This window comes from Cuculus canorus, chromosome 3, assembly GCF_017976375.1.
Source record: "Cuculus canorus isolate bCucCan1 chromosome 3, bCucCan1.pri, whole genome shotgun sequence".
Taxonomy (NCBI): Eukaryota; Metazoa; Chordata; class Aves; order Cuculiformes; family Cuculidae; genus Cuculus; species Cuculus canorus.
This window is the reverse complement of record NC_071403.1, coordinates 48,537,431-48,552,848: the sequence shown is the minus strand read 5'-3', so window position 1 is coordinate 48,552,848 and position 15,418 is coordinate 48,537,431. Positions and strand designations below refer to the sequence as shown.

Genomic DNA, 15,418 nt, shown 5'->3' with positions numbered 1-15,418 from the left:
GTTTACCTGCAGCAAGCATGACTATTCTGACTTTTCTCTTTCTGTATCTTAAAAGTATTTCTTCGCTTGTGTTTAATAACAGGGCAGTTCAATGGATCCAATGGTCATGAAGAGACCTCAGTTGTACGGCATGGGCAATAACCCTCACTCTCAGGCGCAGCAGAGCAGCCCCTACCCGGGGCAGTCCTACGGCCCTCCCGGCCCTCAGCGCTATCCCGTGGGAATGCAGGGCCGAGCCCCGGCAGCCATGGGAGGAATGCAGTATCCACAGCAACAGGTTTGTGGAGGATTTTTCTGTGTTGCTTTGGTTTCCCTCCTTTCCCTCTCCCTTTCTGACACTGTGGTAATGCAGGCAAAGAAAAACCAAAAAAACAAACAGAAATATTTCTCGTGCAGATGGGGACAAAGGACTGTTTTAAAAGTTGATAAATTATGTTGACAGTGTGAATGTTTTCTGAAATCCTGTAGAGTCAGGAAAAAGTTTACTTTATTACTGGTAACTTCTTGGAGACAGAAGTATGTCAAACGCCATGCTTTTTTTTTTTTTCCCAGTTCACATAATTGAGCCTTGATTTTTTTTTTTTTTTATTTTTAAAATTTTTTTCTCCTTTTCTCTTTCTTAGATACCTTTAAATATAAGATGAAAACCTAGAGCTGTCATCAGTGCAGCAAGATTAGTGTTGTCCAGTGTTACTTATTTATGTCAGCTGTTGCTCATGTGTTTTGTTTGCTCTTGTTTTTTTTCCCCCTCTCCTCCTTTTGGTAGGAGCCTGTAGCTTTACCTATCTTTTTTTTCCCTCTACTGACTCTTAAAATCAGGATTATTTTTTTATTTTATATCAGAGGACGTAGAAATGCAAGAATCTCCTTTTTTTCTGCTTTGATTTCACTGTTGATGTTGACCTCTTCTGCCTTTTTTATACACTTCTAAAGAAGGTCAATTCCAATGTTTGTACCGTATACTAAAGAAGATACAGTAGTTTTCTAGAGAAGAGGATAAACCAAGGTTATCAATAAGTTGCGTTTTACTATTTTTTTGGTTATAAATTAGGACTGCGAGTGTAGGCAGTGGGAGTTCAGTACTTTGTTGCGAGCAATAACTTGATCATTAATGGGAAAGAACATGTGTTTTGAGCAGTAGACCAGTTGCAAATTAGTGTGTTTTTATTTCATTTATTGATACATGTAGAGAAGGTAAGAACATTTTGGACTCCTGGGACTGGATGTTAATCAGGTGGTTTAATTAAATAAGTTTCAAATATGGTAGTTGAGTGCCATTATTAACGGACTTCATTTTTATTCTTTTCTGTTAAATAGATACTTATTTGTAAGGAAGAATGGATTGTTTGGTTTAGAAATGTCAAACAATGTATTTGGTTGCTGGCTTCAGACAGCAAAGCATTTTGTCAGTCGTAAAAGGAGGAGAAATTGAGAAAAAGAGGCTTTATTTTCGTGTGGCTGTAGCCAAAATGAAGTTATTAAAACATATTTTTAATTTTAAAATGAGTTGTTCTGCGTTATGTGGAGATGAGTGTTAAATTTTCACTTCATTTGCTAATTGCTTGATAATTGTAAATTACCCGCCAGCAGGCAGTGACCTGGCACAGTGATTGGCTGCCGGCCCTATCAGTCTTCTCACAGCATTAATGTAATTGGCTGAGCAGGAGCACAGTTCTGAGCACTAATGCTCTTTGGGGAAAAAGGGAGAGGATAATTATGACATTGGATTTTTATTGAACGGACATCACCACCTAGGCATGATTTTGTTTTGGACAGCCTCCAAAGCTTCATGTGTTTGGTTTGTGAACCTCTAATGATCTGAATCCAGTTCTTTTCATATTGCTCATATATTACCACCTTTCTACAAAGGATTAAAATTCAGGAATGCAGGTTTGTAAATTGAATTGCCAACTTACCAGCTGAGTGGTAAGTTGTCTTTGGCACAGGATGCCACAATTGGATTCCTGGCTGGATTTTTACTCCTGTGACATGAATATTAAATAAGGAGAGCCCAGCTATGCTTGTTAAAATTGGCTGTGTAGCATGTACTTTTATATATAATATATATAAAAAAAAATATTGCTAAAATTTTCAGGAGATTAATCTCAACCCTTTCTGAAAATTGGAGTCCTTTACTGTGTCACATGGAATTTATCAAAAGCACAGAGCTCTTGAAAACTTGATAGGTTAAAAAATACAGGTTCTTAAACACATACAGTGTTCACATTTAAGTTTGTGCAGAGGTAGCATTGGGTAGATGGGTTATGAGGGTGGAAGTGCCACACTGTAGGAAGAGTGGGAAACATTGATGGGAAAGTTTGCTCTTATTTTAAGTTTTAGTCTGCTTTTGCTCAGACAGCAGAAAGTGTCAGTTCACTTTCTTTGGATGAAATGAGCAGGATTTTGTCAGAATGTGAAGATTTCTGAATTTTGAAGAAGACCTTGAAATGTTAGGTCTGGCTCTTCATCAGCGACTGTTGTGGTTTGAGGTTAGAACTATGGGACTTGACAGATTTTAACTTGCAGGCTCTGCTGCAGGATGCTGCAGATAAAGAAATAAAGACGAAAACCAGCATCCTAAAGATCCAGCTAAAATTAATGGAAATGGTAGAAATGAAAATAATTGCCTAGCTGTAGGTAGCTGGTCTATGTTGTGTTGCAGCAGAGAACAGAGTGTTCCAGCTTGCAGCCCAGAGGTAGAGGAGAGAGCTCGTGGGAAGGGAGGCCTCTGGCATAAGCAGTGAAAGATTAAAGATGATGAAAAAGATGAAGTGTTGTCAGGTGCAGTCATTCTACATATCTACAGCATGGGTGTCAAAAACAGCCTGCTAACCTGTTGAAAAAGTGATACCTACGTAATGCTGCAGACATTCTCTTACAAATGCCATTTTGGTCTTGGCATGCTTGATACCAAACAGGAAGGTACAAATGAAACCCCATTTTTTCTTAACGGTCTGTGTGGAAATCACAGGATATTGAAGAGAGTACAGGAAGTGTGGAATGTGTTCTGCATAGGGAACATGTATGAGACATGGCTGCAAAGGATGCTGTGAAGAGAGAAACCAGATATCCTAAGCATTTGAGCTTGGAACTCATCTTTCCTGAGTTACCAATGATGATCCCCAAAGAAAACAATAAACCTTACATAAGGGGTGAAATTTGACATACGATCTTTTTGCAGTACTCACTAATATAAGTAAGGATAAAAGGATTGAGATATGTACCTAGGCACGTAGGGAAGAGGTAAAACTGTGATGAAGCTAATGGTAACGCGAGGTTGACAACAGAGATCCAGATTTCTCATGTGAGGGTGTGTGATAGCTTGTTGCAACAAAATGCTAAGGAATTTGAAGAACGCTGCAGCATTTTGTCAGATTTAAAGGGCATGTCCAGTTAACTTGGTGTGAGTAAAAAAAATACATATTCAGCGCTTGGACTGATTTGGGTAAAATTATCTCAGTTGATCAGGAGATAAAAAACCTAATTTGAACCTGGATTTTTTTATATTTCCCCTTTAAGAGTAACTATAAAAAAGGAAGGTGTTATTAAAAGTCATATACTCAATTTATAGGATTGCAGACTTGACAATTTGTCTGTTTTGTCTCTAGGCATAAATATGGGTGCTGAGTGAATTAATTACTAAGAGATTTTTATGTTGTTAGAAAACTTGGGGATTTTGTCTCTTTCCTGTCCTCTTTCAGTGGGAGGGGAGGGATAGAAGTTAAGGGAAAGCTGGGAGTAAGTTGACATGAGCCTATATTGTCCATTTTGAGTGAATGAAACATGAGTTACAACAAGGCCAATGTTTGCATCCCAAGGTTTTGTAATACTGGTCTTGCATGTAATTCCTAATACTTACATATCGTAGTTTCATGTACTGTCTCTTCTGGTTTGTGTGGGATGAGTGTAATTTTAGGATTATTAGCACTGTTTACCCAGGACCTTAGGGAGACCATAGTATGTATGTAAAAGCAGGAAAACGTAGCTTCAGGTTTAAATTTTGGTTTCTAATCTCTTAGACATTTCTTGGAATTACAAAGAGGTGTTGTCAAAATTGAAAATCCTAATATGCAGGGATACTTAGGGCATGCAAACTTCAGTTTTGATTTTGCAATACATTTCACTATAGAGTGAGTAATAAGATCTGATTATAAAGACAATCATTTCCTTTTCATTTAACTTCGTTTTCTCCCACCATCCTTCTGGACCTTAGTCAAGCAACGATTCCCCAATCACTTTCTAGCTTTCGTTTGATTGCCTTGTCTAAGTGTTTCTGTGCTTTAGTTCTATGTGCTGTACGAAAGCCTTCTGCTACTTTATAAAAACTTAGAAATACCTCAGAGTACCTATTAAAATAAATTGTTCTTTTTCTTCCCTGTAGTTGTCTGATGGTGTTGCTTTTTCATGTTAATAGCATGTAATACTTTTATTTTGTTAAGCTTAAAAATCAGCTCCTTAAAATAGTCCCGTACAGGTCTTGGAATTTTTCGGTGAAGTCTGAAGACATTTATGAATATGCTTGAAAGAATTGAATGGTGTGATATGCCTGTTTAATCAGATGATCATTGCCTAATTGATTTTTTTTTTAGGATGCATTAGAATTCCTTGGCTACTTGATGGACTGGAACAACAACTTATTGTGTAAATAGGATTGTGTTGCTATCATGCGTAGTAAATTCTTTATAAAAGATAGTTGTGTGTATGTACACTAGCCATTCCGAGTAGTTGCTTAAAATGGAGTATTTTGGTACTTTTTTTTGTTTCAATATCAATTGTACAGTTGTCTAAGTCCCTTGAGCCTGTTTGCAGTTAAGTCTGTTGCAAGGCTTGAGCCTCAGTCTATTCTTTCTCCCTTTTTTTGCTATAGAAATACTATAAGATGAAAGGATGCTAATGTCCCTTTAACCTTTTTTTTATATTCTTGATTTGCAGAATTAAAAAATAAACGTTATCAGTGTCCTTGTAGTTTTAAGAGTGGAACTGTAAATATGAAGAGAAATATTTTTTCTCTTTTTTTTGACCTTTTTTCTAATGTACAGATTATTTTGAGGATTAGGGAAAATATGCTGCTTACTTTTTGTGTCTTATGTGGCACGTTTCAACTTGGAGTAACTTATGTTTAAAGGGGCAGAGAAGTTGCAAAACCTCTGGTAATGTGCAGCAAGGATTTATAATGGAAACTCTAAGTAAACCCGAACTCTAGCGGCACTGATGTGATTGAGGAAGGGGTTTGCACTACTTATATTTGGTAATGTCCCAGACTGGAAATGTCGAATTTACGCCAAGGAAATCAGTTGGCTGTTGGTTTGGCAGGTAGATTTTTAAAGCTAGCAAACACAAATGTGTTTATTACTGGGTGGCTGGTTGTGTGTGAGTTACTGTCTGAAAACATTTTAATTCTAGAAGACTGAAGTATGCCAAGAAAGTGAGACTTTCTGTAATGTTTTGCTCTGAGGCATTTACTTAAAGTATAGTGCATGGATGCAGCGAATATTAGTCAAATTTGTTGTCTGCTGTGTGTTTTAACTGCTCCCACCAGTTAGAGAATATTGAATAGATGGCAGTTCTTTGTGCTTTTAAGCAGCTTTTAGCACAGTTGATGTTAGTGTTGGTAAAGAGAGCAGGCAGAAAATAAGCAAGGTTTTCATTTCTTAGCCTATTCATTTTGCAAGAACAGAGAAAGAATCAATATGATTGAATCTCAAAAAAAATAAAAACCAGCAGAGGACAAAACACTGAGATGTGTTGCTTTCTCCTAAAGATTGATAGATGCATTTCATGTGCACACATAAAAAGGAAGTGTGAGGCTTTGATCAGTGTGTGCTTCAGAAGTATGTTTTTTCAGATTTTTGTTTGATTTGCCTTGGGTTTTTTGGGGGGCTTGTTTTTCTTTTGTTTTGGGGTTGTGGGTGTTTGTTTTGTTTTGGGATTTTGTTTGTTTTATTCTATTTGTTTTGTTTCACTTTTTTTTCCTGGGCATTCAGTTGGAGCTCTCACTACTAGGTTATGGACCTCCTTAGAAATTCCTGGATAGGAAAAAGTTTGAAATTCTTTAAGATTAATATTTTCCCAAAATGCTCTTCCTTTAGGAACATGTAAATAATTAGAATGAAAATAATTGCTTCGTAAAATTTTATTTGAAGTATATATCTGCCGTCATGTTGGACTGCTATAAACTTCCAGAAAAAAAGAAAAATCAATAAAATAAGTAGAAGAAACACTTTCTGGAGAATGTAAAGTCTGAATCCTTCCTTTTGTGAATCAGAAAAAGGGACAAGAAGTCAGAGCTATTTGCCTTCCTTGTAAGGTCGGGTTTAAGAATGGATCTTTTGATGTTCAAGTGTTAATAATTGCAAAGGAAAGCTGTTACACTTTGTCATGTAAAGAAATGGGATTTTTAAATTTCAGATTTAGGTAAATGCTAAATGCTATGCTTGTGCAGACTGTAGGAAAATGTTTAGCACTGTTCTTTCTTTCGGGTATACTAAGCCTCATTGACTAAGTTGAAAAAAAAAAAGCCTGCTACTTTAGTTCATGGCAGGGTAGGGCTTTATGTTGTATTGTCTCCTTTAGAATTATCCCTTCTATTGAGAGTAGTTCACTCTATAGAGGGAGGTGAGCACAGATTACAGATAATCATGGAATCAAATTTGACACAACTTTGGGTTCTTTATGGCAGCTTAGCTCTTCATCTTAATGCTGGTCATCTGAGATTGTTTACCTAAGAAAATCCCTAATGTAGTGGAATTGCATTATTATGGTAAATAGAAACATTTCAGTAGCTTCAATAATTTCTTTGAAACTGTGCAGAAAAAATTAGGTTGAAAAGGAAAAAGAACTGAACCTTCAGATGGTGAGAGAAAGCTTGGAGATGAAACAGGGTTGACATTTTTATCTGTTCAATTACTATGTACTGATGTTCAGTAAATGCTAATTTTTACATCCATCCTAGAGTAAATGGCAGTCTACATTTGTATAGAAAGTGCATAAGAATCGTCAACGTACTATGCCAAATAAAATATATTTTCGTTACTGATAAATGGTTGTACTTCACTTGGAATATTTAATAGCTGTAATCACATTTGTTATTCTGTTTGGAAGTGAGGGCACGAGAGAGGAAAACATGCAAACCCTTTGTGTTGGTGTGCTGAAAAAGGTTGCTGTTAGGGAAGCAGCAGTTATTTTGTTGTTGAGATCTCTGTTTGCTAGCATCTTTAGCTGTCAGTCTACACTGGAGTCAGGTAAGAAATAGATTTTGATGATCAGAAGTTGAGAACAGAGGGCCGTTTGCTGCTTCACTGGGAAGATAGAAAATCATTTACTCACGAACAGTTCATTTTACGTGGCAGCAGGAGACATGAGTTTATTTACATTTGAAGTAAAATAAGGATCTTGCTTTAAGAAGAGGCTGTTGCATTACTCTATTCAACAGCTGCCATATAATGACTCTACCAGGAGGGTTTTAAAGAGTAGGTAAGGAGTAATTAACTGTTACTCCTTATACTATAGTCATAGTAGTTTTTCTAATAATAATATTCATCATAGAATAATTGGCGCTCCAAACAACTGAAATGGCATCCAGACCCATCACACGTGCACACATTAGGATTTTTGTAACTCTACTTTCTATACTGTCCCTTGGGGGGGCAGTTTTTTTTTTGAAGTCTCGGTACAAGTTTCTCAGGAGATATTATCCGTTTTCTGTAGATTAGAGCTTACTCAGAAGAAGCATGGGAGGCAATAGGGTTTGCTTTTTTAAAAAATAGGGAGTGTGTTTCCCACAGCTGAAAACAGGGCTGAAGATAAAAAGGTGAACCCTGCATGAAGTCAGTGGGAAATTTGGTGTGACTTCAGTGGAGCTACGGTTGCAATTAGGGGCCACGTTGCTGAGGTTGTGTGGCTCGTCTTTAGTTGATAGCGGTGTAGGCAGAATCAGTCCTCTTAAGTCAATTGAAGAGAATTTTAGAATAAGACAGGTCTGTACCCTTCACTTTGGTGTCCCTGGGACAGAGTCGGGTGGCTTTCTTCTCGGAACAATAGACCTTCCAAGATATATCTGGTGTTTCTGTAACTCAGGTTAGAATCCTATTGCTACCAGCAGCTTATTTTTCTTTGTTGAATGACTAATATTTATGTTGGATTTGGTTTCAGTGAAACTTAAGTAAAAATTAGTTTTACAGTAGCAGAGTAAGTATTGCAAAAAATCAGAAGCATTTTCCACACCTTATAATTGTAGTCACTCTTAAATAACGTGTCTCATGCAGTATAATCAAATGTTGCTCAGTGATCTGCTTCAGTTTTGTATGTTTTATCACCCAAACCATTAAGACCTTTGTGGGAGTGAGTAAGTCCTAAAATCTTTGAAGAAATAAAACCCAATATATATTAAATAAATATATTTAATATATATTCTTTGTAGGTACTTTTTTAATAACTCATCTTTGTTTATATATTGCATTGCTCCGTATAATTATACTAACTGGGTGCATATAAAGATCCTCATCTAAATACTTTAAGCTTTTGGTATTTATTTTGTTTTTCAAGACTGATGAGAGAAAGATTTAAGAACTTAAGGAATAACTTAAACCTACAGCTCATTTAATTTTTGTAGGCTTTTATTCTTCTGTTACCTGGGGTGACTCCAATTTTGGGTGCTTCCCTGATACTTGTGTTTCTTATTCATTGCTTTGCCTAAGGTAGAACAAATGTGTTAAATGCTTGCATCTTTGCTGATGCGTGTTTGATCTCTGAATAGTGTAATGTATTTTGGGGGAGGGGAAGAGGAGGAACCAATGCCTGTTTTATTTCTTTCTATGCTCTGTTCTTTTCCTTCTGTTCTGGACTTTGTTTCTCAGGAGTGCTTTCTGCATTTGTGTGCTAACAAAGACAACAGGAAATAATTTAATGACTGGACAGCATTAGAAAGCTCATTTGAATCCTATATTCAAACACACGTTGCGGAAGGTGGGTGAATTTGGCTTCAGTGTTTATGTCAAAGTGACAAATTACACCTTGCTATTAGCTTGTTTCACAGAACAGGGATGAAGAGATTTCTGTGTGTTTCTTGGCAAACTCTGGTGTACCTTGTCTTTTGAGACAAATATCCAATAAAAATAAATTTTATGTAGCCACTTAGGGAAGATGATGTTCTAGTAATAGAAGTGACATAACCTATCTTGAGTCTATGTACATGTGTGTGTTTTACAGACCACGTTGGTCAATACATGTTTTACAGGACAGGTTAGCAAAACTGCCTCGTTCTTTGTACAGGATTGTCTCTCTCTCTGAACTATTTCGTGCTCTGCATGTGATGCTCAGTAAAAGCAAATAGGTGAGAGTCTGTGCCAAGAACAGATTGAGCCTGAGCACAGAGGAAGCAGGCCGGGCTGCCCAGGGAGGACCTCTGCTTTGAGCTCCTCCTGCCCCTCCTGAGTAGCTCCACTGCTCGGTCTGCTGTCTCTCCTAACTTTCCCAGCTGGCAACACTGAAAACTGGTATGTGTTTTGACTCTTCCACTGTACTGGAGAGTATTTAATAGGATGGATGCATATTGACTGGTTTTGTGATTTTCATTGGTTTTGCTTTATTGCTGGTTGGCAAAACTGAAGAAAATGAGAGGCCAAGATATCCGCTGCAGATTTTGGAAGTGTGAACTTAATAGATTTATGGCCCCTTTATGTTTGGAAAGTTGTCCTAGAGAGGAAACTATTATTTCTAAAATGAACCTTAAGTTCTGTGGAAAATGATACTCTAGACCTTGCGTTCACTGAAGAAAAAGAACATACCTGATGTTGGAGGGAATGCAGGTGGGTTTTCAATCCTCTGAGGCAATGCTACGAGAAATCCCACGTATCCTTCTCAAACTGAAGATTAAGTTTTATGACCTGACTAAATTTGCAGTCTAGCAGCAAGTGGTGAAGTATAGATTCAGTAAACGCCAAAAGGGTGGGGGTACTTGGCCTTCCTTTTTTAATTTCATATATTAGAAGAAAAATAGTGTTTTCTAATATTGCTTTAGGCCTATAATGGAGGGATTACAAAAAGGAGCATAAGCGCAAAAAGTAATTGAAGAATATCCAGGATAAGATCAGGTATACTTTGGGTGCATTGGATGTAGGCTTGTCTTCTTTCTCTTGTGTTTTGTCATCCCGTTTTTGTCTTTCACATATATAGCTATATATTCCTATTCTTGGAACGCATTAAGATCTTGTAGAAGAGAATAAAAATCTGACTGTCAGAGCCCTGTGTACATGTGAATTGCTGTGATTTTGTTAGAGTTGCTTTAGGCTCGCTTGCAGGAACTCTGAAACTTTTGCTTTCTGTAAAGCTGTTGTTATAGCCCAGAGGATTAGTTATTGTTATGAAACCTGGTTGTAAGTCTGAAGAATATGAGAAGATGGATACTGCCTGTACTGTTCTGCTTAGTGAAGAAAACATGTTTTCATTGAAAAGTATTTTTTATATGCGGGCCTGATCATATGTATTCCACTTCCAGCTTTAGGCAGGAATGAGTGTGTCCCAAATTCTTCCGCATAATACATTTAAGTGTTTCCAAGATTTTTACAAAGGGAAAGGACAACACACTTTGGCAGTTGTTAATCCTATACTAAGAAAACGCTGCAAACAATAGCTTTTTTTATTGCGTTGTGGTTTTGTTGGGTATTTTTTACTGTCTTAGAGATGCAAAATTTCACCAGGTTATTTGGCATTTTCACTAGCATCTCTAAAAAAAGGAGGCGCAAAGTCTTAAATAATAGTTTGGTAAAAGGCATGGAAAGGAGCAGGAGACTAATAGAGAAGCAGTATCTGCAGTGCTAGTGCTGATTGTACAAGAAATGATCATCTACTTCCTGCATGTCAATAAAAATGCAGGAGAGCACCTTTCTTGACATTGGGGTTGCTGAAACATCAGTGCTGTCTTTTTTTGTAATACTCCTGTGGATGTTTTTGCACAAAATGGTATCTGTCAGAGCTTGAAATATTCTTGCACAGTTCCCTTTGAACAGGTAGCACAGGACAAGTTCTAGCACATAGCTGCTTGACATGGAGCCGCCTACCACGGGGAAGGAATGCCATGCTTACATATATCTGAGTTGATGTGCTAAGAACTTTGCCAGTCATTTTGCCGATTACATACTGGGCTGTAAATAATTACTGAACTTCCATTTTGAAGGCCTTTTTCATCGTGGCTTTTTTCTTTTTTTTTTTTTTTTTTTTTCCCCTTCCCTATTAAAGGAAGACAATAGCATTGGGAAATATTGAGGATGCTATATAACAGTTTGTGATTTGCCTGGAGACATTTTTACAGTGAATCTAATGCAAATCTGCACATTTTTATTGCTGCGTGGTCTTTGTTTTTGGAATGCAATATTTGCTTTCCCTGTGTGGCTTTGAGTAGTACTGTTCATATAGTAATGCACGTGGTGTGGAGTACATCAAATTACAATTGAAAACAAATATTGTGAATGGCTCACCTTAAGGCTGCAGTAAGAATACTAAGACAAATATTTTCTTTAAAGAGGTACCTCTTGTTCATTATTTTCATACAGTGGCAGGCAATTGTAGCTGATATTTGAACAGCGGTTGAAAAAAAGCACACTCTTGTTTTAGCGCCCTTGCTGGAGTTCTTTATCTATGCTGTTAACATCTTGTTTTGGAAACTGAGATAGTCAAACATCGGAGCATGATATGCTGTGAAAATTCCAATTGTGCTGAAAAAGGCAAAATGAATTGGGCAGTGGTGCCCCTTGAAAGGATGTGAATTCACTCTTGTCCCGTAATTTTTCCTGCAGTTGAAGTCAGTGTAAATGCTTATTGGAGCACGCAATGTTCAACAGTATATTTGCGTGCAGCTGCCTTGAGGGATTTTTTCTCATCTTTTTTCCTCAAGATTCCCTGTCTTGGGGCAGCTTCCTCTGTTTAGCTGCAGGTGAAATGAGCCTTGCAAATAATGTTTGTCAGCTTAGGCAGAGGCGTACATGTTTGCCCTTATTGCTACATTAATATTGTTAGTTACACTAAATTTGCTTATGGAAAAATAAGTGAATAATGGAAGCTTGAAACGTGCTGGGTAGGGGTGTAATGGATGCTGGGTCTGTCTTCTCTTTGCCCTCCCTTCTGGGGGAGGAAACGGTATTGCTGGAAGGCTCCCTTTGAAACCTTGTTTGTGTTCAGGAACACCACCACTAGCCCTTAGCTCTCCTGTTGGTTTACATGATTTTTAGTGAAATTTGCCTGAGGTCATGCTATTCATGTCAGTTTTGCCCTTACAGCTGCAATTTGCAACTGGAGGCACAGGAGGCTTCCTTTTCCAGAGTGGGGTGGGGAGTGGAGAGTGGGAAAGGCTACCAGCTGTTCCCGTGGTCACCTGTCCATTCTTGGGGTTATTTACTGGAAAACATAACAGTGGTTATGACCTGATCTGTCTCAAAGGTCTCCCTTCCACTTGTGACACATTTGAGGTAAAGGCAGTGACTGTAGGGCTGTGGAAAAATCTGGACATGTATTAGGAAAAACAAATCATTTGGATGGAGGTAAGTTTTTGTAACATGAGAGAAAAGAGTTCCCATGTGAAAATAAGAGTGCAAATGCAAATCTTGTAAAAATGATGATAATCTTCCTCCTGAACAAGGCCGGTGATGGTACAGGGCTGGCCACAGCAATTTAGTGTCTTAGCCTGGACTTGACTCCTTGTTATACCTTTGGACACCATAAAGAACCACTGCTTTAGAATATGATGCTTCCTTAAACGATACTGTGTACTGAAGTAGTGGCGGCTTCATTTTCCAGTATAGAACAAAATGTCAGAATTTGTCAGAAATTTCAAGGTAATAGAAATAAATGGACTAAATCCATGCTATGGGATTGGAGGACTTCAGAGCTCTGGTGCTTGAATTGCTCCACTAGCTAGAAAATACACCTAGACCCGCTTTTTCTGGCCTCAGGAAAGGAGAGTCTGGCTCAGTCTCTTGAGGGCGCTGAGAGTCCCAAGAGATGATGTCCAAGGGACATTGCAAAGTGTGAGAACTTCTCATGAGATAGAAGAAAACCCACCTTTGCTAGTTAGTGCAAGAAATCTATTGACCCCCTCTTCACCTTCTCCTGCCCTTGAGCCACATTTGGCTGATCTGTCAGTCAGCTTTGGTGGAAGAATTTACATTAGTAAGGTAGGGGTTTGATGCTAGTTGCAGGGGGCTTTTAAAAGCCTCAGTATCCAGTTGACATGCTCAAAAATCCTTCCTTTCCAAAAAGCAGCATAGAAACAAAGATCATGAAAGTGACCTGCTGGTAGGGAGAATAATTCAGGTTAGAAAGCTTTTGGGGTTTTTGGAGAAGCCGGTTATTGCCTGCGAAGGGAAGGGAGTGTGTTCTTTGGCTGGGCTCCCTCCAGTAGTCAGAGAAGTGATTTGCTGGGAGGGCTGTTTGGCTTGGGGGGGGGGGGTAGATAAGCTCTGAACTGGGACAGTGGTAGTGGCGGGTAAGGTGACAGGAACACCTAAGCAACATGTTGAAATCTATATTATGGTTCTGTGAATAGAAGTGATTAAGGTACCCAGACATGATAGGAGGGGGGAAAAAGCCCAACCCTCTTTAATTGCTTATACTTTAATACTGGCAGCCAGGGCAATAAACAAGAGAAGCTGAAATTTCTCATTTACGATTATAAATTTCATCTACTTGGTATTACTTGAAATCTAGTGGGAAAGTTCACAGGATTGGAATGTTAAAATAAATGGTTATAACCTATTTAGAGAGAATTGAATGGGTAGAAGGGGAGGGAAAGTGGTACTCTTATATCAAGAGCGATATTATGTATTTCTGAATCACTGAGTACTCAAAAGCAATTGATATTAAATGCTTCTGAGTTAGTGTCCTGGCACGGAAGGCAGGAGATGAGGGTGCTAGCTAGTACCTGCTAGATACCACTGAACACCTTCTGGTGACAGTATTGGAACCCTTAGGAATTTCTCTTAAAAAGCAGTTTGTGTGTAAATGCAGGTGACAATTTGTGTGGAAAAACATTGTATCTCGATACGAATGAATTCAAAGGGAGATGAAAATGAACTGGTCACAGAAGTAATTAGTGTTTTTTAGTTATGAAGGCCATAGCTTGTTCTAATTATGTTGTATGCAGAAAGAACTGAGCTCAAATAAGCTAGAACATAAAATCTATGACTATGGATACATATAGATTGGTGGATATATTGTATACACGTATAAGCATGTGTCTGTTACTTTCAGAGGGACAACAGTGCAAACATGGGGATGGTCATAAGCTAAATGAGTTGGGAGGAATTTTTTTTCTATAGATGATGTTTGGAAATGGCTTAAAGGTTTTTTTGCTAAATGCATAATTGAGGAAGAACTTAATTCTCTCCTGCTGTTTCTGTCTCCAGCATCTGTCAGAATTTTAGAACTAGAAGCTTCACTTCTTGAAGCTATTTCTTGTTTTGTTTAATAAGGATATTTTGAATGTGGATCAAGTTTATTTTAAAGTGGTTTCTTTAACTGACTGAGACCCATTTTAAAAGGAGTGAAATTCCTTCGACTATAAATGAGTACTAACTGTGAATTAAAAAAATGATCTGGTAAAAGAGAAATGTTCTGTTTACCATTTTCCTAATGTAATAAGCATGTTAAATTTAAGAACTGAATAAATATTTGCCTAAGTACATAATTACTTAAATAAGTGTGTGTGGACATTTAAATACATTTTTTCTGCTTAGCAAAAAGGCTTGCCAAGTGTAGTGCAAAAGCTGGAGCTAATAATAAGCAAAATGGGATAGTTAACAGTCAGTGAGACTAAACCTTTTTTAAAAGAATTACCGAATATTAATTAATGCAACATAATATTAAACTATATTATTAATACCAAATTTTCCTACTCGCCGATATAAATGACGATAAGACCAGACTAATATACAATACTTTGATTTGACTGAATCTGCTGTGTTCTAGGAACTAAAATACAGGTCTCGCTTATGGGATACCTTTTTCTTCAGGAAAAGTAGTAACAAGAGAAAGTATTGAAGGTCATGGTAGATAATGAGTTCAGTGTAAGTTACTTGTGTAGTCTTGCAGTGTAAAAGCATTAATATGATGCTGGGTGAGTAAAAGAAAGGGACACTGCATCTGGTTTTTGGTCCTCAGAATGGCTAGTGATGATGGAGCTCAGATGAAGAATTGGGAGGCTTCAGTGAACTGGAAAATCATAGAATGGTTTGAGTTGGAAGGGGCCTTCAGAGACCATCCAGTTCCAAACCCTCTTCCCTGGACAGGGACAGTTCACACTAGATCAGGCTGCCCAAGGCCCCATCCGACCTGGCCTTGAACACCTCCAGGGATGGGGCAGCCACAACTTCTCTGGGCAGTATGCTTTCCCAGAACTTAATGTCTATTAGGTTAGATGGAGGCGATT

The 15,418-nt window shown here is 37.9% G+C and overlaps 1 protein-coding gene across 8 annotated transcripts in view; it reads left to right on the top strand.

The window, feature by feature from the left end:
• The window catches only part of ARID1B (AT-rich interaction domain 1B), a 336,332-nt gene that overhangs the window by 32,670 nt on the left and 288,244 nt on the right, over positions 1-15,418 (top strand). For all 8 annotated transcript variants that reach the window (XM_054061620.1, XM_054061622.1, XM_054061624.1 and 5 more), the window contains exon 2: positions 83-277. In XM_054061620.1, coding sequence (XP_053917595.1) covers positions 83-277 — 195 coding nt within the window. The remainder of the gene's footprint in view (positions 1-82; positions 278-15,418) is intronic.